The sequence below is a fragment of the Manacus candei genome, unplaced genomic scaffold (genome assembly GCF_025592945.1).
Source record: "Manacus candei isolate 608988 ecotype Guabito, Panama unplaced genomic scaffold, ASM2559294v1 h1tg000071l, whole genome shotgun sequence".
NCBI classification, from domain to species: Eukaryota; Metazoa; Chordata; class Aves; order Passeriformes; family Pipridae; genus Manacus; species Manacus candei.
In genome coordinates, this window is record NW_026138119.1 from 3,867,061 (window position 1) to 3,893,122 (window position 26,062).

The following is a 26,062-nucleotide window of genomic DNA, read 5'->3' on the forward strand; positions in this document are numbered from 1 at the left end:
ACCACTGCAATATGGAAATATATTATAAAAGCCTTTTTCTCCTTCATAGGTAACTGATCTTCACAGAATTGCTCTTAAGGTAAGCAAACCTCATCTTAGAGCCCAGAAAACAAGCTCGGTACTCACACAAGGCAGCCCAAGCATTTGCTAAGTCCTTGTTATAACATTGTTTTTCCTTGATTCTATCCTGGGCTCAGCTCAGTGAGAATTGCTTTGACATCTCCCTGGGAAGCAAGGAGGATCTTTATTGTCGTACAGGAGTCCAGGCATAGAAACCAAAATGAATGGCCCAAGCAAAGAACCTCCATCATTCATATTTCTGAGCAAGGATGCAATGATAAATTGCCAGACAATGGCATTTGACCAGTACAAGTAATAAAAAGCTAAAATTGGTAGGGGTTTTTTTTTTTTTGTTCCTGGCACAGCTTTTAAATATCTTTTGCACGTGGTTCAGGCAACCTTGAAGAAAAACTGAACAGCAACCACAACATAGACAGTTCAGTACTAAGTGATACAATATAAATTAATTAAACAATAATAGCCTTAAGTAGATTCTCTAAAGATAAACTGAATTTTGCCCCCTCACTTTGATTTCCTGTCATCAGAGTGAGTGGTTTGCCTCTCAGATCTCTGCACAGGCGTTTGAACTGCGTGCAAAGTGTGCTGAAATTGCTGGCGGTAATTAGTTTATTTGTTGAGCAATTAATTAAATGCGACTGTTTCCCTCTCCGTGGATTAAAGGAGTGCTGTAAGTGATACCATCTTAAAAAGAGCAGATGTGCTATAAAAGCACTGATTATTCTCATCAGTCAAGAGGGACAGAACAAGTATCGATAGGCTGAAACTGCCGAAGGAAAAAATTAAGTTAGTTCTTGGGAATAAGCTTGGGAATGCCAAAGGAAGTCAGGCCAGGGACACGAACACTGTGGAGCACAAGGCATACGTCCTGTTGGACAGAGGGAATCCAGGCTGGATGTGCTTGTCTTCCCAGCATCATTTCCAGGAGGCTGGGGGAGGCGATGGCCTGCAGAAGGGTCTGTGTGCCCAAGGAGTTTGGCAGCTTGCAGACAACACGGGTGATGCCAGCTGAGACTGCTGACAGGGCGGGCAACGAGGCAGGGCTGGCAGGGCCTTCCGAGACATACTGAGCATCCTTCGTGCCCAGGAGAGCTCTGCTGGGAGTCTGGGGACCAGCGGCTGCAGAACACGTTGTGGGAGCTGGGGCACTTTGTGCTCCCTCGTCACACCGGCTTGGTTATGGCTGTGGTGGTGCCTCTGCAGGCTGCCCATCTGCTGGAGGGGTAATGCCGACTCGGATTCAGGTTTTGTCCCAAACTCTGTTTTTTTTCAGATGTGGGAGGTCATCACAACCCCAAGACTAAGGAAGTCTTGTGAATCACCGCTCCTGCACTTAAGAAGCCTTGTGAATCACCGCTGCTGAACACGCCCCGCGCGGCATCGGCGTCTTTGGAGAAAGCTGCGGATGAGGACTCTAAGCTGAGGTTGTGCTGGAATGGGCATGGATTTGGGAAGAGGAGAGACAGTCCCTCTCCAGGGGTGTCTATTAATGAAACCAAACAGCCAAAACCCCAGCACAACTCCTGATAAACCGGAGCAGGGAACAAAGTCATGGCACCTGTAAAATGCCCTGGGACCCTTTTGGGGCTAAACAGGGGATGCTGCAGGGTTTGCTTTGGCTTTCTCCTCTTTATCCCCACACCAGGGATGGGGAGGGGGATTCTTTTCCTGCACTGGGGATGAGGAAGGAGATTCTTTTCCTGCCCCAGCATTGGGGATGAAGGCTCCTTTGGCCAAACCAATATCCCCCGCCTCTGTCGTGGGTGACGGGGCTCTGTCAGGAGGAGATCCGGCTGCAGGATGGTGTGGCCCGACTCCCGGGGACTGAGTGGTGGTCCGGCTCCGCAGAGGGATGACCCGTGCCGATATGGGGATGCCCCAGCTCTGGCGGGAGTGACCCATGTCCTAGGGGCTGTCCCCCCGGGTGTCCAGCACGGACCCGCATCCCGGTGTGTGTGGGGGGGGAATGTGTGTGTCAGGACCCGTTGTCCGCCTTCTCCCTTTCTCCGCACCCCAGGGTGCGGGCGCAGGGGGGTTGCGGTGCGGGGGGGCGGCACACGCGGCGCTGCCCGTGCGGCCCCGGCGGGGGGCTCGGGGGGGCGCAGCTCGGCCCGGCCCGGCCCGGCCCCGCTCGGCTCGGCCCCGCTCGGCCCCGCTCCGCTCCCGCCGCCGTCATTGGCGGCCCCGGCGGCGCTGGGGCGCGGGGCGGGGAGGCGGGAGCGTCCCCCGCAGAGCCGCCGCCGCCGGCCCGGCCATGTGCCGAGAGGGTGGCTGCTGCTGCTGCTGCTGCTGCTGCTGCTGCTTGCTGCCGGCTGCCTGCTCCGCGCACTGCTCCCCAGACCGCTTTCTCCCTTTTGTTTTTATTTTTTGAATTTTTTGTGGTTTGTTGTTTTTTTTTTTTTTTTTAAAGTCCTTTATTTTGGCGTTGATGCTCTGCGAGCGGGAGACTTCGGGAGACGCGGTCCTCACCTGAGCGATCCAGCCCCATTCCCCCGTTTGAAGGTAAGCATGGCAGGACAACCTTCCCCCCCCCCCCCGGCTCTGCCGAGCCCCTTCTCCCCGTCGTTCCCAGCGCTGGGGTCTTTCGCGGTGTTTTTCCCCCTGTTTACTTCGCTCCCGCCCCCGCCGCCCGCTTCCCGGTGCATCCTGAACTGCCTGGGATCGCTGTTCCGAGGGAACCGGCAGCGAAACCCGCATCCCGGGGGGATACCTTCAAGGAGGGCAGCAGGCAGAGGATAGCCCCGGCTGCCAGGAGTGGGGCTGGGAAGGGGTTTGGAGGGGAGAGATAGAGCGAGTAGGACATGGAGAACTGCACAGCATCTGCTCCCCTATAGCCTGTCTCAGGGGGGACTGGGCAAGTCCTGCCACCTTAAACCAACATGAAAAATGCTGAGGTGCTCAGGCTTGGTTTTCCCTGGTCCTACAGCATCTTCAGTTTCAGAACCATGCCTGTGAAGGAGGTCGTGAAAGCATCTTTCAGGGATAGAGTGGGAAAGCTGCCCCCGTCCCATGCCTTTCCTGGGTGTGCAGATCGTGTCCTTCTCTTCCATTTCATCCTCCTTTGCACGCTCAGCATGGGACTGAAACTGGGCTCTCTAAATAACCTGTCTGGGTATCTCACCTGGGGCCATGTGTCTAGGACAAGGGTTTGTTCCTATCTCGTGTCCTGGCTCTGAAGGACATCAGAATCCTCTGCTCCATCCCAATGAGTTCATAGAGACCACCCCAGTCTCAGGTTAGGCAGCAAACCAGCCCACTAACTCACACTCAACAAAGCAGTGGTGATGATGGAGAGGGATCCAGAACTGCCTGTGAGAAAGGTGATGGCACAATTACCTGTGGGTTGTTTTTGTCACTGTTTCATGAATAGAGCAGCCATCTAGGTCTGTGCTCTCAGAGGCACATGGATATTGCTCGGTACATTAAAGGTAGCCTGAGGGCTTGGGGGGGCTGTGGGAGGGAGAGAGAAATCCCCCAAGGGAAGATGGCTTTTCATTTCCCCATATCGACCGGTTTCAGACAGGATTATTTATATTTGACATAACAGATCACCAAACTTGGAAGGTAGTGGGGGTGTGCTCATACTCATTAAGGTAGACAGTTTTCTGACAGAATAAATTAAAGGTAAGAGAAGACGGCACTTTGAGGTTCAACAGATTGTCTTCTAGCCTGAAATGAGCAGCGAAATCAGCATAAAACCTGGGTGGGAAAATCGTGTACTTGAGTCTGTGATGACGGATGTCTGTCATTTTAGGCAACCTGGTGGGTTATCCCAATTTTTAGAGTGCAGATGGTGCTCCTGGGTGACTTCTTTGAGCGAAAGTACCCAGTGTGATGGGTTTTTTAGTCATCGTATCTCATCTTTACTAAGTAAGCATCTAAATTATAATGCTGTAAGGGAAAGTAGTTTACATAAATTGTGCATGAAGTGAGTGCCTGAACTATCCCACACCTGTGTTTAGGCTCTTGGCCTGTTGCAGTGGCGTGTGAAGAACTGAAGGTTGTTTGCAGCCTCTGTGGATGGTTTTCATCTTGTCTGAAAGGAGCAGAAAGACGCACTAGGGCTGTCAGTGGGTGAAAAGAGATTTTAAACACCTTAAAGACCATGCAACTGTAATTAGAAGTGTAACCTCCTTCCTCCGCGTGTCAGGATTTCTTTGCAGAACCATGACAGGACCTCTTCAGGAACAGTGCTGGTGCTCAGTGGAGATAAAGAACTTCAACAAAATCCCCCGCAAAGTGATTGATGTTGATTTATCACCCCTCAGTACATTGGTTCTCGTTTAGAAAGGATGTGGGGATGTGAGGGGAAAGGAAGAGGAAGGGAACGTCATTTGTTCCTTTCTGTTTTATTGTCAGTGAGCACAGATTACAAATACAGGCAGTTCTGGAATACCTGTGCCTACCTGAGCGTGGAGAGTTGCAGAACATCACCCGCGCCGTGGTTACTGGCTGTATCTTTGCTGTGTTTCTCTTTGTTTCCCATCAAAGCCTGGTAGCTCTGTCTAGCTGTCACATCTCCTCCTGATCCTTTTCCACTGCACCTGCAGCAGTCCCTAAACCCTCATGGAGGTGACACAAGAGTCAAACCTGAAGGTTTGATCTCACGGGCTTTGCAATCTGAGGAGAACGTGTTCGGAAGTGGCCCAGGGGCAGAGGACCCGCTCGCTGCCTGTGGATTAAATAACCCAAGTCTTTCCAAAGGTTTCCCGTGTCTGAAGCTGAAGAGCACTCGCTGACCCTACAACCACACCTGAACACCCCCTTAGGATCTTGAAATGTTTCGCTGGGTGCCAGATGCAAAGAGATAAATGTGCTTAATTCCCTGGGACATTTATGTGCAGCCCAGAGAGCTTCACTGCGTCCTCACAGGCTGAGAAAGTCTGTGCCACTGACCTTTGGGCATGTCAGGATATGTCCTCAGAGCCCAGCATGTGGGACACTGAGGGGTTTTGCAGCTGACCAAGCTGTGAGGGATTTGCCTAACTCAGACCTTTTCATCTGGCTGTGCAGTGCCCAGTTGCATTAGTGTTGGTGTAAGAAATGGGGATAACTTGGTACCTTCTCACCTGGTCTGTTGTGTTGTCATGGGTATGGATGTGGATAAGGACAGGCCAGGGAAGAGGTGCTGTGTGCTGGCAGGGCTCCCGCAGCCACAGCTTGTGATGCAACTTTAGACATTGAAGGGCAGGTGTTTGGGTTGAACTTGCAGCTCATTCCCCATCTAATTTACACTTTCTCCCATGTCATTATGTGTCATCTCCTTCTCTCCTTGTGATCTGATTTATTGTGGTGGGATTGGTTCACCCTTTGCCTGAGAAAACAGCTTATACCCCAGCACTGAAGGTTGGCAGTGGGATGACAAATAGGTTTGGGTAATGGACTCTGACCCTCTTCAGACCTTTCAGCCACATTCAGATCACAGCCAAGGCCAGCCCAGGCGAGGCTGGGACCTTGGGAACCCACGAGCCCTGTGAGAACAGCCCTGGGCAGAGGGCAGCTGGAAAGGTTGGGGAACAAAATTAAAGGTCATAATAACATTTTGAAATATCCTTGGACCTATTTCTCCCTGGAAAGGCTAATAGCAGCCATGACCCATTAATAGCAGTTCAGTGCACCAGCAGGAGGACGAGGCTCCTCTGGGGATGTGGTTCTCAAGGTGCCTGTGTCAGAGGCAGCACTGAGGGGGCAGGACTTGATTTAGGCCAAAATCACAATGATGATGATTTTGTCCCATCCTACGTGTCCAAGAGCACAGATTTCTCACTGGAGCCAGGGGCAGCACTGTGAGCTGCAGCCTGGGACACTGCTGGGTGCCAGCACTTCCATCAGCGTGCACGGGCGCTCCCTTTGGCAGGGCATGGAGTGGAGACAAGAGATGAGCCGAGGGCTGGGGAGCTTTGTTACCCTCTCACTTCAGGCAGTTTTCTCTTGCTTGTTGAGCGAGCACCTGTGATGGGTCAGAGCTGACGTTTGAACTCCCTCACAATAATGGCACAAGACGGGCTGAGACACCGCGAGGGCAGCTCAGCCCAGTCTCACCTTCTCCAGTGCTTCTCTCCCGTCTCCCACCTCCAGGACAAAAGCCACCTGCGGTCACACACCACCCAGCATGGATGTTGTGAGTTTTGCTTGACAGCTACACTGATTTTTTCCCGAGCTGGAAAGTGTGTGCCTCTGGAATCTGCCCATGGAGGGAGGGATGCGGCTCCTGCGTGGAGCTGAGTCGAAGGTGCACACAGCTCTGCTGCCCTGGGAAACATCTCTCTGCTCCACAGCCTTTATCAAAGAGATGGAAACTTGTCATATTCTTTTTGCAGCAATATCTGACATTATCCAAGCAATTTGCCTTTGGTGTGTTTCCAGAAATAGTTAGGCCTACAGTAGACAGGGGTGACATCTGGATGCATTACTGTTGAGTTCAGAAACATGCAGTAAACAAGACAGGATCTATTGTTTAAAGGTTATTTCAAAAGGCTCCCAGCGAGTTATCTGGCCGTGCAATGGGGAAAGCTTTAATGGCATGGTGATAATTGCCTTTTTCTGAAGGACATTTTAGAGGAAAGTTACCAGAAACCCAAAAGAAAGTCTTAGCCTGTCCTCTCCAGGTCAGGGACCTGATCCAACCTGAAAATTGGGAGAGGTTTTCTCCTTACTTCAGTGCTGGCTGGATCAAGCCCAGGAAATACATGCCTGGCTGTGGGAATAGCAGGCTGGGGGGCAGAGATGGGAGATGCAGGGGAGATCACCAGCGGCTCAGCAATAAAAAAAAAGTCTCAGATCAGCATAATAGGGCAACAGGATTCACATCAGCAGGGAGGGCGAGAGAAAGAGCCCTCCCCGAGGCTCTGAGAAGAAAATAAATGTCATTAGCAATGGATAAAGCAACCGCCTCTGAGCACCTGAGACGAGGGTGGGAGGCTGTGCAGGGAGAGGGGGGCTGGCGAGGGCTGCCAGTGCTCAGAGGGCTCAGTGAGGCCGCAGCAGGAGCCACTCTGCAGCCCACGTATTTATTCATCACGTCCCTGTTTGGTTAATAGCCTGCTCATTAAGAAAAGAAAAAGGAGGGCAAGTGAATTCCTGGCAGAAGGCAAGTGCCAGCCATCCTCCCCTTCCCTCACCCAGGTGACAAGGATGCTGCTCACGTGGCAGAAGGGAAGAGATGTGGCTCTGCTGTCACTCACACACCTGCAGGTGCTCCTGGCAGAATACACTGCTGACCGCTTACCTCAGCCCTGGGGCAGGCAGGACTAATGCTCACTGATAATTTCATGCCCCTTTGAGAGCCCTGATGGGGAGGAAATCACGTCGTGGTCTCACATATCTTTGTTTGCTTATGTGTTTCTCTGAGAGGGCAGTGGGAGTGAGCGAGTGGAGCTGACTGGAGCACTCTGCCTGCAGCGGGACCATCCCATCCCAGGGCTCCAGCCCTTCTCTGCCTCATCCAGTGCTGCCGTGAGGTTGTGTCAGTGCTGCAGAGAGAGTCGGTGCTGGTGGAGAGCTGTTCAGAGCCATTTGGAGCTGTTCAGATCCCACACACCCAGCCTGCCACTCCATCCCTGCTTTTTCCCTTCTGTTCACCCACTTGTGCTCCAGCCCTGCCCTCCTCCTCCACAGCCCCATCCTCTTCTTCCTTCCTTTCTGAGATACCATTCACAGAAAACTTCCATGGTGAGACAACCGTTGGAAGCTGCCAGCCTGGAAAATGGGCTTTGGGGAAAAAACCTGTCTTTTTTTTTTTCCTTTAAATTGATACTAAAGTCCAGCTTAGGCTCTTCCAAGGCTGCACTGGTTGGCTTCCCTTGGGCAGGGGATAAAGGGGATGATCTTGCTCGGCGGGGGGATGGAGCCCTCCACACCACCAGCTTCAGGTCTGGCTTTGAGGCCACGCTGTGGCTTTGCTCTGGGTACAAGTTCATCAAAGGGTCTGAGCCGCAGAAGCTCATAAGCTCTTTATATAGGGGGAGCTGTAAGCAGTGGGCACACCACACAGCTGGGATTTCCTTCCCTTCTGCTGGAGGGGACTCGTAGCAAACTGGGAGGAAAAGTCCTCTCTGGTTTCATTTTTTCCTGTGCAGGTGGTCTCTTGTTCCTTGGCTGCCTGAAAATCTAGGCTGGACCATAATGGATAAGAGTGGCCTCTTGTGCCCACAGAGGTACCAGGCATCAGGCAAAGCCAGGTCCTCTCTTTACTCATGGAGAATTTGGGATTAAAGGGGAAAATACATCCATATAAATGCCAGAAAAGTGGCTGCCAGGGAAAGATAAATACCAAGATTTCTGGGTGATGTGGCTGCTTTGAAACCCTCTGGGGACCACCACAGCCTTGTGATGGCTTCGTCGTCTCCCCAGACCTCTCCCGAGCTCGGGTCACTTCAGCTGCAGCAGATCAAAATGCCTCAAGATTCAAAGACTCTTAAACTGGCACTGATCAGAGCAAAGAGATGCCGTGGACTTTGTTGTAGAAGATGATACACAGACTCCACTGAGGCTGGAATTTGCTGTGACGCTGCGGGAGCGTGCCCGGAGCGAGAGGGATTTCACAGGGAAGCACCAGACGAGTCCCCAAAGCAGCTGTGCTACAGAGAATCACAGCTCTGCTAAAACATCACTTACAGGCACTGTTTCCTGTGAGAAAAATAACTTACCTGCAAATAGCTTTGCTCATTTTTGTTCCCAGTATTCCAACGTGGTTCCTCTGGGATGTCTGGGTTGTTTTTTTTTCCCTGGGAAATAATACAGTATTTTCCGAGGTGACCAGCAGGGACAGTGCAATCCCAGTTCAGAGCTCCTCGTCTGAAACCCACATTTGCTTCCCGATTTGAGCAGAGGGTGTTGCTTGGGCTCTGCCGTGCACTTTACATCTGGATTCCCTTTGCTCTCAGTGTGGGTTTGGTGTAAGATCTGTCACGGGCCCTCCTGCCTGAGTTTTGGCAAGCCATTAACTCTCTCCTTTAGCTGTCACCTGCCTTCCTAGCCAGGTGACAGGTTGTGCAGTGCAGGGAGACTCTCCCTGACAGTGTCTGCCTGCACCATCCCTGCAGGCAGCGATGCTCCTTCTGCCTCCTGGTTTCCCACCCTGGCACCCACAGAACAGCAGCGTGCACGTTGCCACTCTTCACTTAACAAAATATACATGAGTTACACAGCAAAACAGGATGCATTTTGTGGCAATCCAAGTAAACTCTTTCCTGGGGAGAAAATCCAGAATTTGGAGGCTCAACTTTGAGCAAGCAATGAGGTGTCCTGGCTGCAGGAGGGTGGCCGAGGAAATGCGTGGCCTCACTGCTGGGGACTTCTCCCCGTCTCTGCAAGCCAGTGCAAGCAGGGATTTACACAGATGCAATTTATAAGGCTCTCATGTGGAAGGGAAAGGAGGTGTCTTGGTCTGGTTGGTGTCTCCTGCTGGGTAGCTAAGCCCTGGAAAGATTAGCAGTAGAATATGGGGAAAAAAAGTCCTGCAGTGAGAGTGGGAACAGAGTTGGGAGAGGAAGGATAACAAGTGTTGATTTGCGTTTGTTGTTAGGCAAATTTTGTGGGTTTATTGTTATATTACCCAAAGGAGGTGCTGAGGTAATAATTCAGACTTATGGCTGTCCTGTGGGTTTGCTTTGTGACTCTTTTCCTTGTGCAAACAGCGACAGGCACGAAGCTGTGTGGTTCTGCCACTGCCTGTGGCTGCAGCTCTTCTTTAAAGGAGTTTCTCCAGGTGAAATCTCTGATCCAGCTGTCACCAAGGCCATTTTCTTACTGATTGTGACAGAGTTGAAGGTGTATTTGGAGCAGGGTATGTGCTCATGGCTGCGGGTTGGACTAGATGACCTTTAAAGGTCCCTTCCCACCCAAACCATTCTGTAATTCCAAGGGCAGCTCAGGTCTGCAGCACTGGGTGCTGACATCACTGAGCTTGCTCTGGCTCAGACAGGAGCTTTCAGGGCACTTCTCTTTGCAGGGGAGACCTGGTGTTGTCCAGGTTGCCCAGAGAAGCTGTGGCTGCCCCGTCCTGTAAGTGTTCAAGGCCAGGTTGGATGGGGCTTGGAGCAACCTGGACTAGTGGAAGGTGTTCCTGCCCATGGCAGGGTGTGGAATAAGATGGGCTTTAAGGTCCCTTTCAACCCAAACCGTTCTGTGATTCTATGATTCTCTGATCCTCTGTGGCCAGCACTGGATGGGACACCCATGGGCAGGCATAGCCCCCGAGATAAAGACAAGCACAGTTAATATTAGACAGTTCCATAATTTTTTTTTTGTGATTTGCAACAGTTCAGCTTTACTGTTTTCTCAGGAGTTATTCCTGATTCTCACAGCAGCTCGTGGGAGAAGATTCAGCCCACAGAAAGTGGGGTTTTCTTAGTTGCACCTATTTTCCCATGTGTTTCTGGCATCACATTTTTGTTTATGTTGTATTTTTAAATAAAACAACACAGGTTACAAGAGTGTGATACCGGTTTCCGAGAAACCAAGCACAGATCTTACTTGTTTTCTTCATACCTTTGTAAATGTTACATATTGTTGAATGTTCAGATTGGCAGACAAAGGGTTGGTCTTTAAAACACTGTCTGACTTAATTGGTAGTAAATATAAAGCGTGAATATTTCTGGGCTATGGCAGAACTGTTGACTGCAGAGGATTAGGGTTGCTCAGCCTCAGAGATGTGTAACACTGGCACGCTGCTGCTGTATTTTTGCTCAAAAAGGGAAGATTTCCAAAAATTAATACAGATGAGAACATTTGCCAGAACCAGTAACGAGAAGGGCTTTGTTTGATACGGCTGTTAACATTGCCTCGTAACCTGAATATCACAATCCTGTGCATTTTCATGATAATCCTAATTAAACCATCCAGAAGCAGGACTGAGGCATCCTGTGATCACAGCAGAAATTCCTGGGCTCCCTTGGGCTCCCACTGTCTCCACTGTCAAGGCCAGGAGCAGTGGTAGCCAGGTTGGAGGGTGTTTTTTTAAACAGGCCCATGGTTCTGGACAGCAGTGAATGTATTCTTAATTCCCAGAGGAGACCTGTCATCTGTTGAACCTTCCAGGGGGAATCTCCTGCGGGCACAGCTCCATCACGCTTTTTGAGAGGCCCTCGGCACTCCCAGGCACTGGGCAGGGAAGGTGCTCACATTTACAGGTCTGGGTTTTGTAAGGCTCAAACTTCAGGTTTGCCTGGTTTACCATTGAGGTGAGATGTTAATGAAGGGCTCCACGGGGTAGAGTGATGCCTGGAGAGCTCAGAAAATCAGAGTGGGTTCAGTGAACATTTTTGTTGATTTGCCTGTGGGCTCCCAGTTCACCACATTATCTCTGTTACTTAATACCAGAATGTTCCTAGTTCCCAGTGAGCTCTAACAAGCATGTACAAGTGAAGTGAGCTCACCATGCCAGGGAAGGAAGCTGAAATCCAGCTGGGATTTGGAGGTGGAGTGGAGCAGCGCTCAGGAGTGTGAGTCTCCTGCTTTGCAGGATGGATGGAGGCATTTCTGTGTGCTCGTCTCTCGGGTTTACAAGATCTGACTCTCCCCAGGGCTGCTGTGGGTGCCTTGCCCTGTCTTCACCGAGGCTCAGGGGGTGATTCAGAGCACTGGTCTGAGGCTTGGCTTTCAAACAGAAGATACTTGGCATTTTCTGGTCCTCTGAGGTGCTGCCACTCAGGCACCATTTGAGCAAGGAAGGGAGAAGCTGCAGCCTGCCTGGGGAGCTGCCAGCACCGATGAGAAGCTGGGGAGGGCAGGTGGGAGCTCCCAGCCTCCCATCCTCGTCTACCTCAGTTTTCCATGTTTTGGTGCCGGTGGCAGCGTCGCTTTGGCTGCTGGGGGTGGCAAGGAGGTGGCAGATGTGGAGCATGAGCCGCCACCTCGCTCTCAAGGGCCTCTCCAGCATCAAGGAGTCATTTCAAAGGCAGGGGAGGTGTCAGCCCAGCACTGACGATGGGCAAAAAGATCCATCAAGTGTGTTTTGATTTCTGAAAGATGCTGTCCCTGAGAACAGTCGATATTTCAAACATCTGATGCCTACATTGGTTTGAGCAGAGCAATTTGTGTGAAGGTTTTTCTCAGTTTCTTTATTCACCTAATGAGGGTTTTCAGCTGAGCCGTGCAAGTTCTTTTATCTTTTCGGCTTTTTCGCTTGTGATTTTGTTGTTGTGGGGTGTATTTTTTTCCCTCCAAGTTAAATTTTTCCCTCTCTCATCTCCCAGGAAAAGCTGTACCAAAATTAAGGTGAGGAAAAAAAGGAAAATTTACTGGAACTGCTTCATGGTGAGTTGCCAGAATATGGAAATTACCCTCTCAGACGGTCTCTTTTAATTCCCCTGATGCAGCAATGATAAATCCTTATTAAAAAAGATAACATAAGGAGATTTTACTGCCTGCAGAAAAACTCCAGGTTGCAAACAATGAGGAAGCCCATGATCCCTGGAAGTGTTCAATGAGAGGTGGGACGGGGCTTGGAGCGACCTGGTCTAGTGGAAGGTGTCCCTGCCCATGGCAGGGGGGTGGAATGAGATGTTCTTTAAGGTCCCTTTCAACCCAAACCATGCTGTGATCCTGTGATCAGAGCAGTTTGCAATTGCACGTGTTGTTCCCCACGAGCTGTGGTGCTGCCACCAGCCCTGAGTGTGGACCTGGAGCCAGGCAAGCCTCACATCCCCAGGTGCTCTGGGCAGTGGCTCTGCGTTGGCAGCAGCTCTAAATCTCTGCAGATTCACTGCCTGCACCACCTCCCTGTCTCCCTGAAGTCCAGCCCTGGGAGCACCACGCAGACAGGAATTTAAATGAAGCAGTTTTTAGCCCCAACCAGGTCAAGCAGCATGAAGGTGTGTGTGCCACTCACTGTGCTGAGGAGGGGGGGCTGTGGGGCTCCTTCCCTCCCCATCTGCAAGTGCAGCTCATGCCCCAAGACAGGCAGGGCAGGGAGTTTGTGCCAGTGACCACCTCACATGCCAGTCCTTAACATTTATGTGTTATTTCCAAAATCCCCGAGCTCCCTCTCTCCTCTTCTCTTCTTTATTCATGCACCGTGCTGCCTTGCTGGGCAGGAGTGGGAAAAACACTCTGCTTGTGTCTCATTACACGGGTTGAAGCGGAGCCTCTGCCAGAGCGATGTAAAGCTGTAGCTATGGAAACTCCCTACCCTTTTTTCTGATTTTTTTTTTCCTAAGGCAGCAACGTATATCTCTTTGGAGATCCCAGGCAGGGCTGCTTGGTGCCTGCAGCACCCGGGGAGTCCCCCGGTGTCACGCTGCAGCAGCAGCTGGAAGCACAGAGCCAGGTCACACTGCAGGGAGTCTGATTCCCAAGGGCAGAGGAAGAGGATTGATGAGGAATAAGTGGGTTGCATGGAAAGCCAGAACCCAGGGCAGCTCAGAGATGCTGGGGGGGGGGGACAGCATGAGTGTCACGAGCCATCAGCCACCCACCCACAGCTGGGGGGGCGTGGGGGTGTGCAAGGACATAGGGGTGCTGGTCCCCCTCTTGCATGTGATGATGGCTGGATGGAGGGTGTCCCTGCAGCTCTCAGGCTGCTGCATTTAATGAGCACCAAGGAGCTTCCTGCTGCCTCCACATCAGCCTGGATCCGTGAATGCTGAGCAAAGGAGGGCAGGGTGTGCAGCTCACAAAGACTTTAATCTGCTGAGGATCTTCCTGTCCCACGGAGCTGTGTTCATACCTCTTGGAAATGCAAAGCTGTTGGATTTACTGCTTAATGGAAATGTACACTGTACGTGCCCTTCCTCCCCCACCCTGATCGATGGCTCATCTGCGGCTCAGGATCGATGGCTCATCCGCCTCTCAGGACATCACGGGGCCACCAGGTCAGGTGTGGGGACTAATCCTTCCCAACTACCAGTGCAGGGGGTGGTAGGAGCATGGAGCTGCTCTCAGCTCACTGCTCATCCAGTGCCTGGCCTAGGGGAAACCACTTAGTCTGGAAGTGGGCTGATATTTGACAGATTTCAAGCAATCTGGCTTCAAAAGCAGAGCCTTAACCAGCCCAGGACTCAGTTCCCACGTCTGTAAAATGGGTATTGGCATAGCAACACTTTCTCTCTCAGGCATGGTACTGCCAGAGCTGGAGAGCCAGAGGTCCTGGGATGAACCAGGGCTTTAGCTCAGATGTGCACGGAGGCTGAACGTGCAGCTGGGGCTGGCTGCAGAGGTCTGGGTGGCTTTGTGCCTGCCCGAGGCAGAGGCTAAAAAGTGCAAACACAAGCTCTGAAGCATGTAGTGTTTCTATTAGCACAGGGCTGAATGGCAGCAGAGATGACTCAGTCCATGCCTTCCCATAAAAATGATTCTCCGTGCAGACACCGCTGCATGGCCAGAGCCACAGATCCCGGGAGCTAAAGCTGGGGGAGTCACAGTGAGAGTTGCTGCTTCTGCTGCTCTGTGTGGCCATCAGGGGGTACCAGGACCTTGTTATCCCTCTGTGCAGTGCCTCTGGGCTGTAAAAGCCTTGTTCCCAGGACAAGTTGAGGATGAAGGTGCTGAACCCATCCCAGCTGCAGTGCCGGTGCCCCTGGGACCAGGAGGCAGCTCCAACTCCCAGCCAGGGCTGTAAATGGTCAAAGAGCTCAGCAGGTGACTCTGTGAGAATCTCTTCCCATCTTCATGCCCCAGCAATCCCATCTGAGCCATGAAACCCTGTTCTCGAGACATTTGCTGGGAGATGGGACAGCAGGAAGGCTGCTGGGAGCTATTGGTGTAAGGAACCAGCTCCTACGAATCTCTTGGGGCAACAACATCTGCTTCAATCTGACACCACCAGGTTTTCAACCTGAAGAGCTTTCAAAATCCAGGTGAGTGGACCAATTCTGGAAAGTCACTCTTTCAGAAAGACAAATTCCTCTTTTTTTTTCCATAATTGCATAATTTCTGCAGCACTTTCTGACCAGACCTTTTGATCTTTCTGACTGTGCCTTGCTGGGGGCTGCAATCAGCTCTCCTGTGGGATGGTGATGGAGAGGGAGCACTGCCTGTTCTGTGAACTGGGCAGCAAAAAATACTGATCAGGAGTAAGATTTATTATTAGTTCTCAGTATGCTAACTCAAGCTTTTCAGGTTGCATGGGGACATTTCCAGGATGCAAAACTGCCCTGCTGGGAGAAGACCCTGGGGTGCTCCCCACTTTCTGATTTCTTCCCGGCTCAGTGGTGATTGCAGTAGCTTATCCCAAGCTGCTAATTCCAAAACCTGCTCTCTCTAATGTTAATATCTCAGGATGACTAAACCATAACTCAAGAGGCGATTAAACGGTTCAGGGTGGAAAGACAGCACATCTTTCTTTCTTTTTTCTTTTTCTTTTTTTTTTTTAATAGTTTAGACTGCGTGTGTGTGTTTGGGATTATGGTCTGCTTTCCAGCTGATTTATGGAAATAATTCCTGGTATTTAAGCAGAGTATGATTGTTTGGGCAAGGAAAGGTGGCACTGGGGAGGATAAAACTCTCTGGTGTGGTTTGATAGCAGCTCTCAAATCCTGACAGAGACTGGCTGCTTGTGAGCTCCCACTGTGGCAGCTCACCATGTGCAGGGTCAGACCTGGACGCAAGTCCATCACTTCTGTACCAGTTCCTCCCTTGGGCCTGTTTTTTGGGTTTACCTCCCCTGGACTGGTGCCAGCACAGGGCTGGTGTGCAGGGATGCACTGCTGGTCAGCACTCAGTCACCAGCATCCCTCTTGATGCCTCCAAAATCCCTGCTGATGCTTTTAGGATGTGGCTGCAAAGTTTCACTGAGGGTCAGAGGGGCAGAGCAGGGTGAACACACCCTGCTTTATTCTTGGCCATGCTGAAGTGTCCACAGTCACATTCCCTAGTCCCTTTGGAATGAAGATAGCAGTGCCTTCAGCATGGCCACAGTGGCACTGGAAGGGGACATTCCCAAGGGCAACACACATCCAGGTGATTCAGCATTCCTTCCATCCCTCCCCGGTGGCACCGCTGCTCTCCATTTAGCATCTGCAGTCATTTAAATTCCTGCCTGGCATTGTGCTTAGTAAGCCTTAATGCCACCTTGATGAGCTGTGCAAATATTATTTTTCCTGAGGCGTGATTTGGTTGTACTAAGTGCCATTATTGCCTCATTACTGCAGAGCACACGTTCCCTCACGCGCGCTGCCGGGGCAGGGATCCCCTGGATCGATGCTGCTCGAAGGAAGCCTGCTTAAGTGTGCTGGAAATTCAGACTGAGAGCTAATCCCTGCTTTAAAAACTGGCAATGGTAATTGGTGGGAGAGGATCCCTGATTGTTCCATGAGCTGCTGCTTTTTTTAAGCTTTGGGAATGCCCAAATTCGGAGTGGTTGTTGCTGTGTGATGTATCTCCCAAGTAGCCTGAGCATCCTCTGCTGGGTTTCATTGTTAACAAGCTGTTCTTACACAGGAATACAGCCTGGCTGTTCTGGCAGGCAGTGAGGGTCACACTAGATGACCTTTAAAGGTCCCTTTGACCCAAAATGTTCCATGGTTGTATGTCAGCACCATCACTAGCAGGGACACCTGCAGGGATGCATATACAGTGTGTCTTTGGAAAAAGCTTGTACAACAAGGAGTTGTTGGGCTGCCATGTAATATTTAACAAAACATTTTGAATTGTAGAATTCTGGGATTTCATTATGTATTACACCATTTTTATATGTGGTTATATTGAATTATAATGAGAGCAGACAGAAGGAGCAGTTCACTGTGACCTGTTTCTTATCTCAGCACTACTCTGGGAGCACTGAGGGAGGTTTTCTGAATATAAAGGGCTGAGATGAGAATGGACAGAGAGGGGAGGAACAGTCCATGGCTGCTCCAGTCTCCTGGAGGAGTATATTATGGGTTATGATTGATGCAAATATGGGAGATATATCTCCATATCATCCCTATACCCATCTGTGTGAGCCTGATGTACCTCCAGCCTTAGTCTCACTGCCAGGGCACTAAAACCTTTCCACAGCTGTGGTGTTGTCCTTCTGTCCTCATCCATTCCCAGGCTCTCTGTGAGCCCTGATCCCCAGCACATCCTGCCCACGCTGCTGTCCCAGCTCTACCCAAGCTGTACTGGGATCCCTGGGTCCGGGATCCCGTTCTGCAGAGCTCAACACTACTCCAGCATTGTCCTGTCTGATAAATAATTGATCAGGCACTGGGTATAGGTTGCCTTTGAAATATGTTGTTTCTGGCCTGGACATCAGTGGGAGCTGAAGTATTGGGGTCTGTCCCACCGGCAGGAGGGCTGAGGGGTGATATAGGGGACAGTCACAGGGGTCACTGTGGGCTGAGCTGTGAGTTACCTCTGTACCAGTACCAGTGACCTCTGTAGTTGGCTTCAAACCAGGGAAGGGCTCTTAAGGCCACCAGAAAGGGACATGGCATTTCAGATGGGTAGGAAATGTTTTGTTCCCTGTTCTGGTTTGTTGTTTAAAAGCCCACAGCAGCCCTACAGGCATCTCCCAGCTGGTGGAGCCCTCTCCCACATGCCACAAACTTAGAAAAATCACCTTATTCCAGAGACCATCAACAGTGGTGCAACCCCCCGTTTTCAGGGTAGGGAAAGCCTCTCCTGAGTGCAGGAGCTGCTCTGCAAAGGGCTGGTGTCCAAGCACAGATGGGATGAGCATGGTCCTGGTGGGTGCAGGTGGGAATATGGGCTACTGGGACCTCTGATCCATCTCCAGCACCCAGGAGGACCTGTCTGCTGTGGATGAGCCTGGGAATTTGTGAGCAGTGCTCTCCAAACAGGGCACAGCAGGGAGTGAAGTGCCCTCTGCTCATAAAATATTCAGAAGTCCTTGGAGTGTGGAGTGCCTGGAGATAGGGGGGTTCCCATGGGGAAAGCACTTGTGCTGAGATGGGGAAACATGGAATGACGAGGTGTCCCACCTTGTCCTTGTGTTGAGGAGTACTCAGGTGGTCCTGTCGAAGCGATGGGTCTGCAGTCACCAAGCCCCCACGTGCCCTTCCCCAGCCCACCCGCAGCCAAGCCTGGCTGTTTAAATCCCTGCTGCCTGCACGGAGCATCAACCCCCAGGCCAGGAATGCTGCCTGCCGTCAGGAGGAGAGAGGAAGCAAACAGGAGTGATGCAGGCCTTCTGCTTAAAGTGTTTTTCATATGGAAAGCCACGTTCTCTGCCTGTGTTTCTGGCAGCTGCCCTGTCCGCTGGCTCCGTCAGTGCGAAGTCCTCTGCTGGCACATTGCCCGGCCATTCCCAGAGCCCAGCTCTTATTCATTGACTGGGTAGGATTACAGGAACTGGGGGAAATGCAGAAGTGAGGCCATATTTGCCACCAAACCGGTTTGGCTCCTGGTTTATTTGCTGCTTTCCCACTTCCCAGGGCCGCTGGAAGTGACTTTCCTTCACGCTGATGTTCTCCAGGGTTTGTCCACGGGCAGAGCTGTGACACTTACATGGCACTGATGGGGGCAACAGGAGTTGCCAGGCTCACCTTAAACTTTACGTCATCAAGTGCTCGGATTCAGTCCTGCCCTGCCCTGGACAGTTTATTACAGGGGGATTTCTTGTTACTCTGGGCTAAGGTTCTGGGTCCCAAATGCTGCTTGCACCCAGCTCTGAGGCAGAAAACAGCGAGGCTCAGCAGCTTGGGGAAAGGATATCTTGGACAACCAGCATCATTCACATGCTCTCACATTTCCCTGGCCTCTTACTGAGCTCTTTTCCTTTCTTCTGAAGTGGGGCTTGGTCAGAAGCGCTGGTATCAGGTTTTGTTGCGTGTGGATGAGCTGGGAAATGGCTGCATTGCCCACCCCAGGGCAAGACCTGCAGAGCTCATGACCCTCCACCACGGAGGGTCAGATTTGTGCTTCCCCCTGCACAGCTGCTCTACTCCCAGTTTCCACACAGGACTTAATCTTCCCAACCTGATCATCCCTCTCTTGAGGTCTCTCCCTTGGGTCTTCTCCCCGGAGCGACCCAACGAGCTGATCCCCCACCAGATGACACTTGGATGAGGGTCAGCCTGGGGGGCTGTGTCAGGACACAGGGTCGCTCCCCCCCTCAGAGGCCCCCCCGGGTGCTGGAGGACACCCACACACATCAGCTTGTCCAAGCACACAGCAGAGCCAGGGATGTGCTCGTGCTGAGCAGAGCCAAGAGAGGCAGGATGGTGTTACTTCAGGACACGGCGCTGGCCTCCTCTGCTCCCTGCAAAGGGTGGAATGGGTTTTTTGCCTTTTTCTCCCCTTTTTCCATCCTGGTTGTTTGGAAGTGCAGGGCAGAGCTGATCCTCACCCCCCTGCATGGGACCACCCTTATGAGACGCAGAACAGCGAGGATGAGGACTGGGGTCTCATGCTGAGGTTTGGACTGAGTGTCCCCCGAGTGTGGGGTGTCTCTGGCTGTCTGTTCATCCCTGTGTGTTTATTATGGTGGGATCTAAGCTCCTGTCTGCTCCAGTGCTGGGTACCAGACAGGAGCAATCCTGCCAGCACTGCTGTCTGTGCTGCCAGTTGTCATTTCCTACCCAGTTTGGCTATTTTGTTTAAATCTCCAGCTCCTGGAGTCAGGTGTATAAGGGCAATTCCCAAATTCCATATTAAACAGAGGGCTGTGGTGCTTCTGGCTGCAGAGGAAGCAGGTCCCAGATCTGCTGGGGGATGCAGGCAGCACTAGGGCCCAACAAGTTGTGGACTACAGCTCTTTGCAGGTCAGACACAGACTCCTTGTGCAGGTACAACTTCAGTGGGACCAGCATTCCCTTATTTTAGTGCTTGCCACGGCAGTGTTTCCAGATAGGCTTGGGAGTGACTGTGTCGCCTTGGGGATGGGAGTAGGGGTGGGATGGGATGGGGTGGGATGGGATGGGATGGGGTGGGATAGGTAGAAGCCCCATTCAGTTAAAGGTCTGTCCTAAAGACTGTGGTTAATACCTGTAAATCCTAGAAGTTGGCTTAACTGGGTGCTTAAGGGTCTCTTAAAAAACCCTTGGAGCTGTGTCCTTTTCTATCCCCAGGTCTCCTCCCACAGCTTCAGCAGGCAGGGTCAGGCCAGTCCACATGATCCAGCCGTGCTTGGAGCACTCCAGCACCTGGACCTGGAGCTCAGCATTTCGGAGCCGTGGTTTAGCCGGGTATTAGCTGGAGCCTTCGGATGGGCTGAGCTCAGCCCCCCCAGCTGCTCCAGAGCCTTCCTCCCACGCAGCCCCTCCCCAGAGGCACTGGATGCACAGAGCTCTCTGCAGGAGCCAGGCACAGCTGTGAGCAGCCTCTCCCTGCACTGGGCATCCTCAGTGGTCCAGGGGCCGTGTTCAAGATGCTGGGGGGGTGACTTCGGATGATTTCTCATCCCACCCCTTTTCCCCCTCTGCATTATCAAGTCCCATTCTCTGTTGCTCATGAGAAGCCTCCCCTGGCCCCCTCCAGCCCCTGGGGAGAGCAGAAGCTGATGCAGACCTGGCCCTTAGTGAAGATTTCAACCTCAAAACCACGACCTCAGCCATGGCAGGGTCTTGAAGGACCTGCAGGCAAAAGCAAGCATGTGGCACAGGATTGTGACCAAAAGCAAACAACTCATGCAGGAGCAGCCTGTAGCAACCGTACAGTGCCTTTGGTTTGTGGCAGCACAGCCTGTTCTTTGCACTCTGGGAAGGTAAAGCCAGGGAAGGGGGAAGTCTTGCTTCCAAGCCTTGTGTGCCCACACGAGCACAGTGGCTCCCAGTAACCCCAAGGGCCACCATCCCCTGTCACCCCACAACACTGGGGACCGTGTTCCTACAGCAAAAGGCTCCTGGGCTGGCAGCAAATAGCCTGTGTGGAGTTGAAATGCTCCTGAAGCCGCTGTCTGGCAGTGATGGAGGATGTGCTGGGGGTTGGATTCGGATGGGGTGGGGGACAGGGGGGGCTTCAGGCATCCTCGGTATCTGGAGGGCTCCTAATGTTACTGAGGGGCAAGGAAGGAGCCAAGTGAGTGTCTTCTGGGACTGCATCTCTCATGCCTGCGTTCCCAGTACCAGGGCTCCTGCATACCTCCTCCAAGACCACAGCAGAGCTGCAAAGCACTTCCTTTTACCAGGATATTTATTGCTAAATATATGAATCTGAGAGCCTGTGGAGCGTGAAATTAGGAACAAATGTAAAAGGAAGGTCTAGACAGGAATTGTTCAGCTTATGGGCCTCTGCATGCTCTGCTTTCCTCCCCCTTTACATGCTGGAGGGCTTAATGCTTCCAGGTACGCAGCTTTAATCAGAGAAGTATGTCTTGGGAGGAAAAAAAGGGTGAAATGCAAATGGTCTTGCTCTGGAGGGAGCAGTGGCTGTGATGCCACGTCTGGCTGGGCACGGCTGGGCAAGAGCCATGAAAATTGGCTCTGTGTAACCCTCACTTGTGCCCCCGGCGTTTAATTAATGGGTGGAAAAGCCGTGGAGCACTCCCTGGCAGAGCCCTGCCTGCCACCTCCCATAGTGGGCTGGCAAGGAGATGATGATCCCCTCTGATGGGTGCAATGCCAGTCCCTGAGAGGCTGCAGGGCTGAGTCTGCACCCCAGAGCCAGGTCCTGTGCCAACCCCACACACCCTGCCTTTGGCTCCAGGACAGCAGGGGGATTGCAAATGGGAGCAGCAAAGGACCCAGAGATGGGCATTTCTAGCCAGTACCCGCTGCATCCCAAGGAACCAGAGTTTCTAAATCACTAATGTACTGTTTCCAGACCTTTCCCATGGCTGTGTTGCTCCTCCTGAGCCTCCTCAGAGCATTTTGCCCAAGGAATGAGGGCAGGATTTGGCCCGGCACTTGCCCTGTGGCCGCTCGGTGTGAGAAGCCGTTCAGCCATTGGTATAAATTCCCTTCCCTCCTCCCTCCTCCCTTCCCTCCTCCTCGGCAGCAACATAAAACGTGACACTGCTTTATCCATTCAGCACTCACCCAACTTTAGCAGGACATTAAGCGCCTGAAAATATGGCAGGGATTTATTTTCTTTGGAAGCAGGTTAAATCCCTGACAGATACAGTTGCTTTTCCTCGGGTGTTGAAGTAATTTGGGGCTGGGGTGGCTGGTTTTTTGGTTTAACCTGATAGCATGAACTGGAGGCCAGCTTTGCTAAAGCACTTGAAGAGTAGGTGGTCAGGGTTTGATTTCTCTCTTAATTTATGTCTCTTCTCCTGTTCCCAGCCCAACACTTGCAGCACTAAAGGGCTTTAGCCGTGCCAGTGTTAGTGCCGCTGTCTCCAGAGCCCCTGGCAGGTGTGAGCAGGCAGGTACACGTCTCCCCAGCATCCTTCCTGTGGCAAAGAGCTGTGTCTTATCCTGCATGGGATGGAGAGGAATTCAAACCCTCCCATGAGCTCTCAGGGAAGGGATGCTCAGAGCAAGACCATGTTGGCGTTGTGGGGCTCGTGCTGCACGTGATGAACAACGTCCACCCTCTAAGTGAATCCAACAGTGCCAGCAGCAGGGATCTTCCACTGCTACCAGTGCTGCGTCAGCAGATTCCTCCCAGATTCCTCTAAGGGGCATTCCAGGCAGAGAAGGGTGCTGGTGGTACCCCAAAGTGCATGCACAGGACCAAGCTGAACCACAGCACCTCTATGATGGTCAGTGCACTGTGTCCCAGCCACAGCATTTGTGAGTGAACAGCTCACCCAGGGTTGTCAAAAACATCATCCTGGGGTGCCCCCAACAGCTCCCCAACACTGGCTTCATGAAGTGGAGGAGCTTGGTGCCTCAGACACATCCTGTTCCTAAGCTTGCTGCTCAGGGAGGGGAGCATGCCTGTCCCTGCAGTCATTAAGGGCTCACTTAGCAGCTCCAGTCATTCCAAATTAAAATATCACATTGTTTTCATGGGGGAAATGGATTATAGGCTCAGAGAAAAATGTGTACAGCTCAGAAATCCTTATTGCAAAGCTCCTTCTCCCATCACCAAAGCTCTCTGCCGCCAGGCAGGAGCCAGGAGGATGCCATGAGCCTGGGTCAGAAGGTTTTACTTCTCTTGGGTCCCCCCTCCTGTGTGCAGAAGAGCCCCATGTGACCCCAGAGCTGCTTCTCACTCAAACTCTCACCCACTTCATGAGGATTCTAAATGCAAGGTGGCATTTAGGGGAGAAGGGGACTCCCTGATGACTTGCACAGGTGCCCAGTGCCAGGCTCTGGCCTTATCCTGCCTGTCACCTCCCAACTCCTGGTTTCTGTCCCCCTGCAGATGAGGGTGAGAGCAGGGTTTGGGGCTCTACAGCCCAGCCCATCAGCAGCCTCACCCTGTCACCCTGTGCACTCGCTTTTGCAGGCTGTTAATGGAGAAGAGGGCGGATGACAGCCGGGACCGTGGTCATCACAGGTGGAATATTAGCGACTGTCATTTTGCTATGTATCATCGCCGTCCTCTGCTACTGTAGGCTCCAGGTAAGGCTGGGGGACGCGACCCTAAAGGGTGCCGCAGCAGAGAGGGGAGTCCACTGGTCCTCAGGGCTGGCATGCACAGAACAGCCCCTCAGGGACAGGGCGGGGGGCTTGGGGTGCCAGCTGAGCCATCCCGTTTCAGTATTACTGCTGCAAGAAGGATGAATCCGAGGAGGACGAGGAGGAGCCCGACTTCGCCGTGCACTCCCACATCCCGCCGCTCCACTGCAACCGCAACGTAGTGCTGACCAACGGCCCGTCCCTCTACACCTCGTCCCCCTTCACCAAGAAGCCGACCCCGACCCGGTCCAGCTGCCCCGGCTGCGGCCCCTACGAGCCCCCCTACGAGCCCCCCACCTTCTTCCTTCAGGAGCCCCCCGAGGAGCTGCACAACGGGGGCGACCGGGTGAGCTACAAGACGGTGAGCCAGGAGGATCTGGCTCTGCCGGTGAGCGTGTCCAACCTGCAGGCTCTCAACCCCAACCGGCTCTCGGCCATGCGCGAGGCCTTCTCCCGCAGCCGCAGCATCAGCACCGACGTGTGAGGGGCCGGCGTGTGAGGGGCCGGCGTCCCATCGCGCCTCCTCACACCTGCCGGGGCTCTGAACGGCGGGGAGAACTCGGTGAAGTTCGTGGAAGAGTTCTGAAAAAGAAAAAAAAAGGAAAAGAAGTGAATGTATTTCTACCAGGGCTGAACGGCAGCGTGAAGGGGTAGCGAAGCGCACCCGAAAGGGGAGCGTGGGGGAGGATGGTTGCAGCTGGGACGTGAGGTTTTCTAGTGCTGCGTTGCGTTTTTTGTTTTTCTTTTGTAAAGAGGATTTTGATACTTGGAGCATCCTTTTCTACGGAGTACCCAGCCCTCCTCACCTGGAACGCCGAGGGACGGTGAGCAAATAGTGGGGCACAGGGTTGGCTGCAGAATGGCTCGTGCTGCGAGTCAGCAGCCAGCTGCTGCCGTGACGTGGTGGCCCTGATGTGCACACACATGTGCACACACACACACCCTCAAAGGTTCTCAAGCAAAGCAGAGCTGCTATTGCCCACCCTTCTGCCACCCCTTCCTGCAGCGCTCTGTACTGCAGCCATGGGAGTGTGCATGCGTGTGTGTGCACAGCCCTGCACTATTCCCAGGCCACCTCGCTCCTCAAATCAGTCATTAATTCTTGACAGGCACAGTCCCCTCAGGGCTGGGATGGCGGGTGCATGCACAGCCTATCCCTGCCCCTGGAGATCCTGGAGTGACCTCACAGTTCCCTGATGGAGGGTGCAAACCCATTGTGTTGCCTGGCTATGGGAATAACACACAGCACACTTTTGGATTGAGGAATACTTCTCTGAATAATCCATCCCTTCTCTGAGTAATGCCATAAACAACTTCTAACTGAGGCTCTGTGTCATCACGTATGTGCCCACCCCAAACATGCACATATTTAGATGCATTTATTTGTCTTTTTTAATTTTTTAAAAATCCATGATGCTTTTCACCCATCCAGAGATGTGTCAAAACACTTTAGATTTAGGTAAAACCTCCTCTTTAGCATTTTTCATTGAGCCCTTTCCCACGGCCGGGCAGCCTGGCTGTGTCACCAGCTCTGTCCCCGCTCCTCCAGCCACGCTGGATCTGGTCAGGGCAGTGCTGGGAGAGCAGCAGGCACAGAGCTGGTCACTGAGAGTGTCCCTCTGCACCAAGCATGCTGTAAAGGAACCCTTTTAGTATTTCAGTGCTTTAGGAGAGGAATTGCACGTTGCAGCAACGTCTAGAGGGGGACTCACGCTCCAGTCTCTCCTGGCTGTCTCCATTCCTCCCCTCCAACCTCGCCATACTCCCAGTTTGTGTGACAAAAAGCACCCTGTTTCTCCTGGATTATACATTATTCAGGTTAAAAGCATCACGCTGGACCTGGGGGTGGCTGGCAGAGGATGGACTGGCTGCACAGAGACTCCAGTGGCCCCAGTGCTGTGCTCTGGGTCAGCTTTCCTTTTTCAAGATGTTACAGGAAGAAGCAGCCGTGGCTCCAGCCCCATCGGCTCACAGACACTGTGCTGCAGCCCAGCTGGGTACTTTACTTTTAACCACGAGGGCTTTTAATTCCACAGGAAATATTTTGAAGTACAAGTCAGTCTTTGCAAATGAGTATCTTCGACTTTCTCGGGGGGTTCTGTTTGGGTTTTGGGGGGGAGGGGGCTGGGGTTGGTTTCGTACGTGTTTAATATTCTGGGCTCGGTCCCTGAGGTGCTGCATCCCAGGAGCATGATGCCTCTGCTCCAGAGGGATGCAGCCACTCGGGCCATGCTCCCATGTACAGTTCTCACCGGGGTTTGTTTCCACGCCTTGAGCCCTTTCTCTCCCCGTTTCTCGTGACCGTACTTCTCCTCCCAGCCTTCCTTCCTTTTTTTTCCCTTATTTCTTTCCCTTGTAGCTTGGAAACTAAGCAGACGGTTGGCTTTCACTAACCTTCACCTGGTGATCTGTTGTACAGGACTTTGAGGATCTCGGGGAGGGGGGGAAAGTAAAAAAAGAAATAAAATAAAATTTAAAAAAAAATAAACTACTTTGACATGGGTTTTGAGGCTTTTTTTTTTTTTTTTGTCCCTGCACCTGCAAACATGGGGGTGGTGTTTGCAAAGCCCTCATGTGGACACAGGAGCTCC

At 52.3% G+C, this 26,062-nt stretch overlaps 1 protein-coding gene across 2 annotated transcripts; it reads left to right on the forward strand.

The window, feature by feature from the left end:
- FAM163B (family with sequence similarity 163 member B) lies at positions 1-25,981 on the forward strand. Of its 2 annotated transcripts, XM_051808247.1 has the most exons (5): positions 1-79; positions 1,352-1,502; positions 2,489-2,580; positions 23,299-23,414; positions 23,554-25,981. In XM_051808247.1, the coding sequence occupies exons 4-5, from the start codon at positions 23,322-23,324 to the stop codon at positions 23,953-23,955; spliced, it is 495 nt and encodes a 164-aa protein (XP_051664207.1). In that variant the 5' UTR covers positions 1-79; positions 1,352-1,502; positions 2,489-2,580; positions 23,299-23,321; the 3' UTR covers positions 23,956-25,981. The 2 variants fall into 2 exon arrangements, with proteins under 2 accessions (XP_051664207.1, XP_051664206.1); XM_051808246.1 differs by lacking the exons at positions 1-79; positions 1,352-1,502 and having other exon boundaries at positions 2,301-2,580.
- The last annotated feature ends 81 nt before the right edge of the window (positions 25,982-26,062 follow it).

Bases quoted from the DNA above. Each gene is read 5' to 3' on its own strand.
- FAM163B (XM_051808247.1), top strand. From the start codon at position 23,322: ATGACAGCCGGGACCGTGGTCATCACAGGTGGAATATTAGCGACTGTC. The intron at 23,415-23,553 runs GTAAGGCTGGGG...ATCCCGTTTCAG, and splicing joins TCTGCTACTGTAGGCTCCAG to TATTACTGCTGCAAGAAGGA.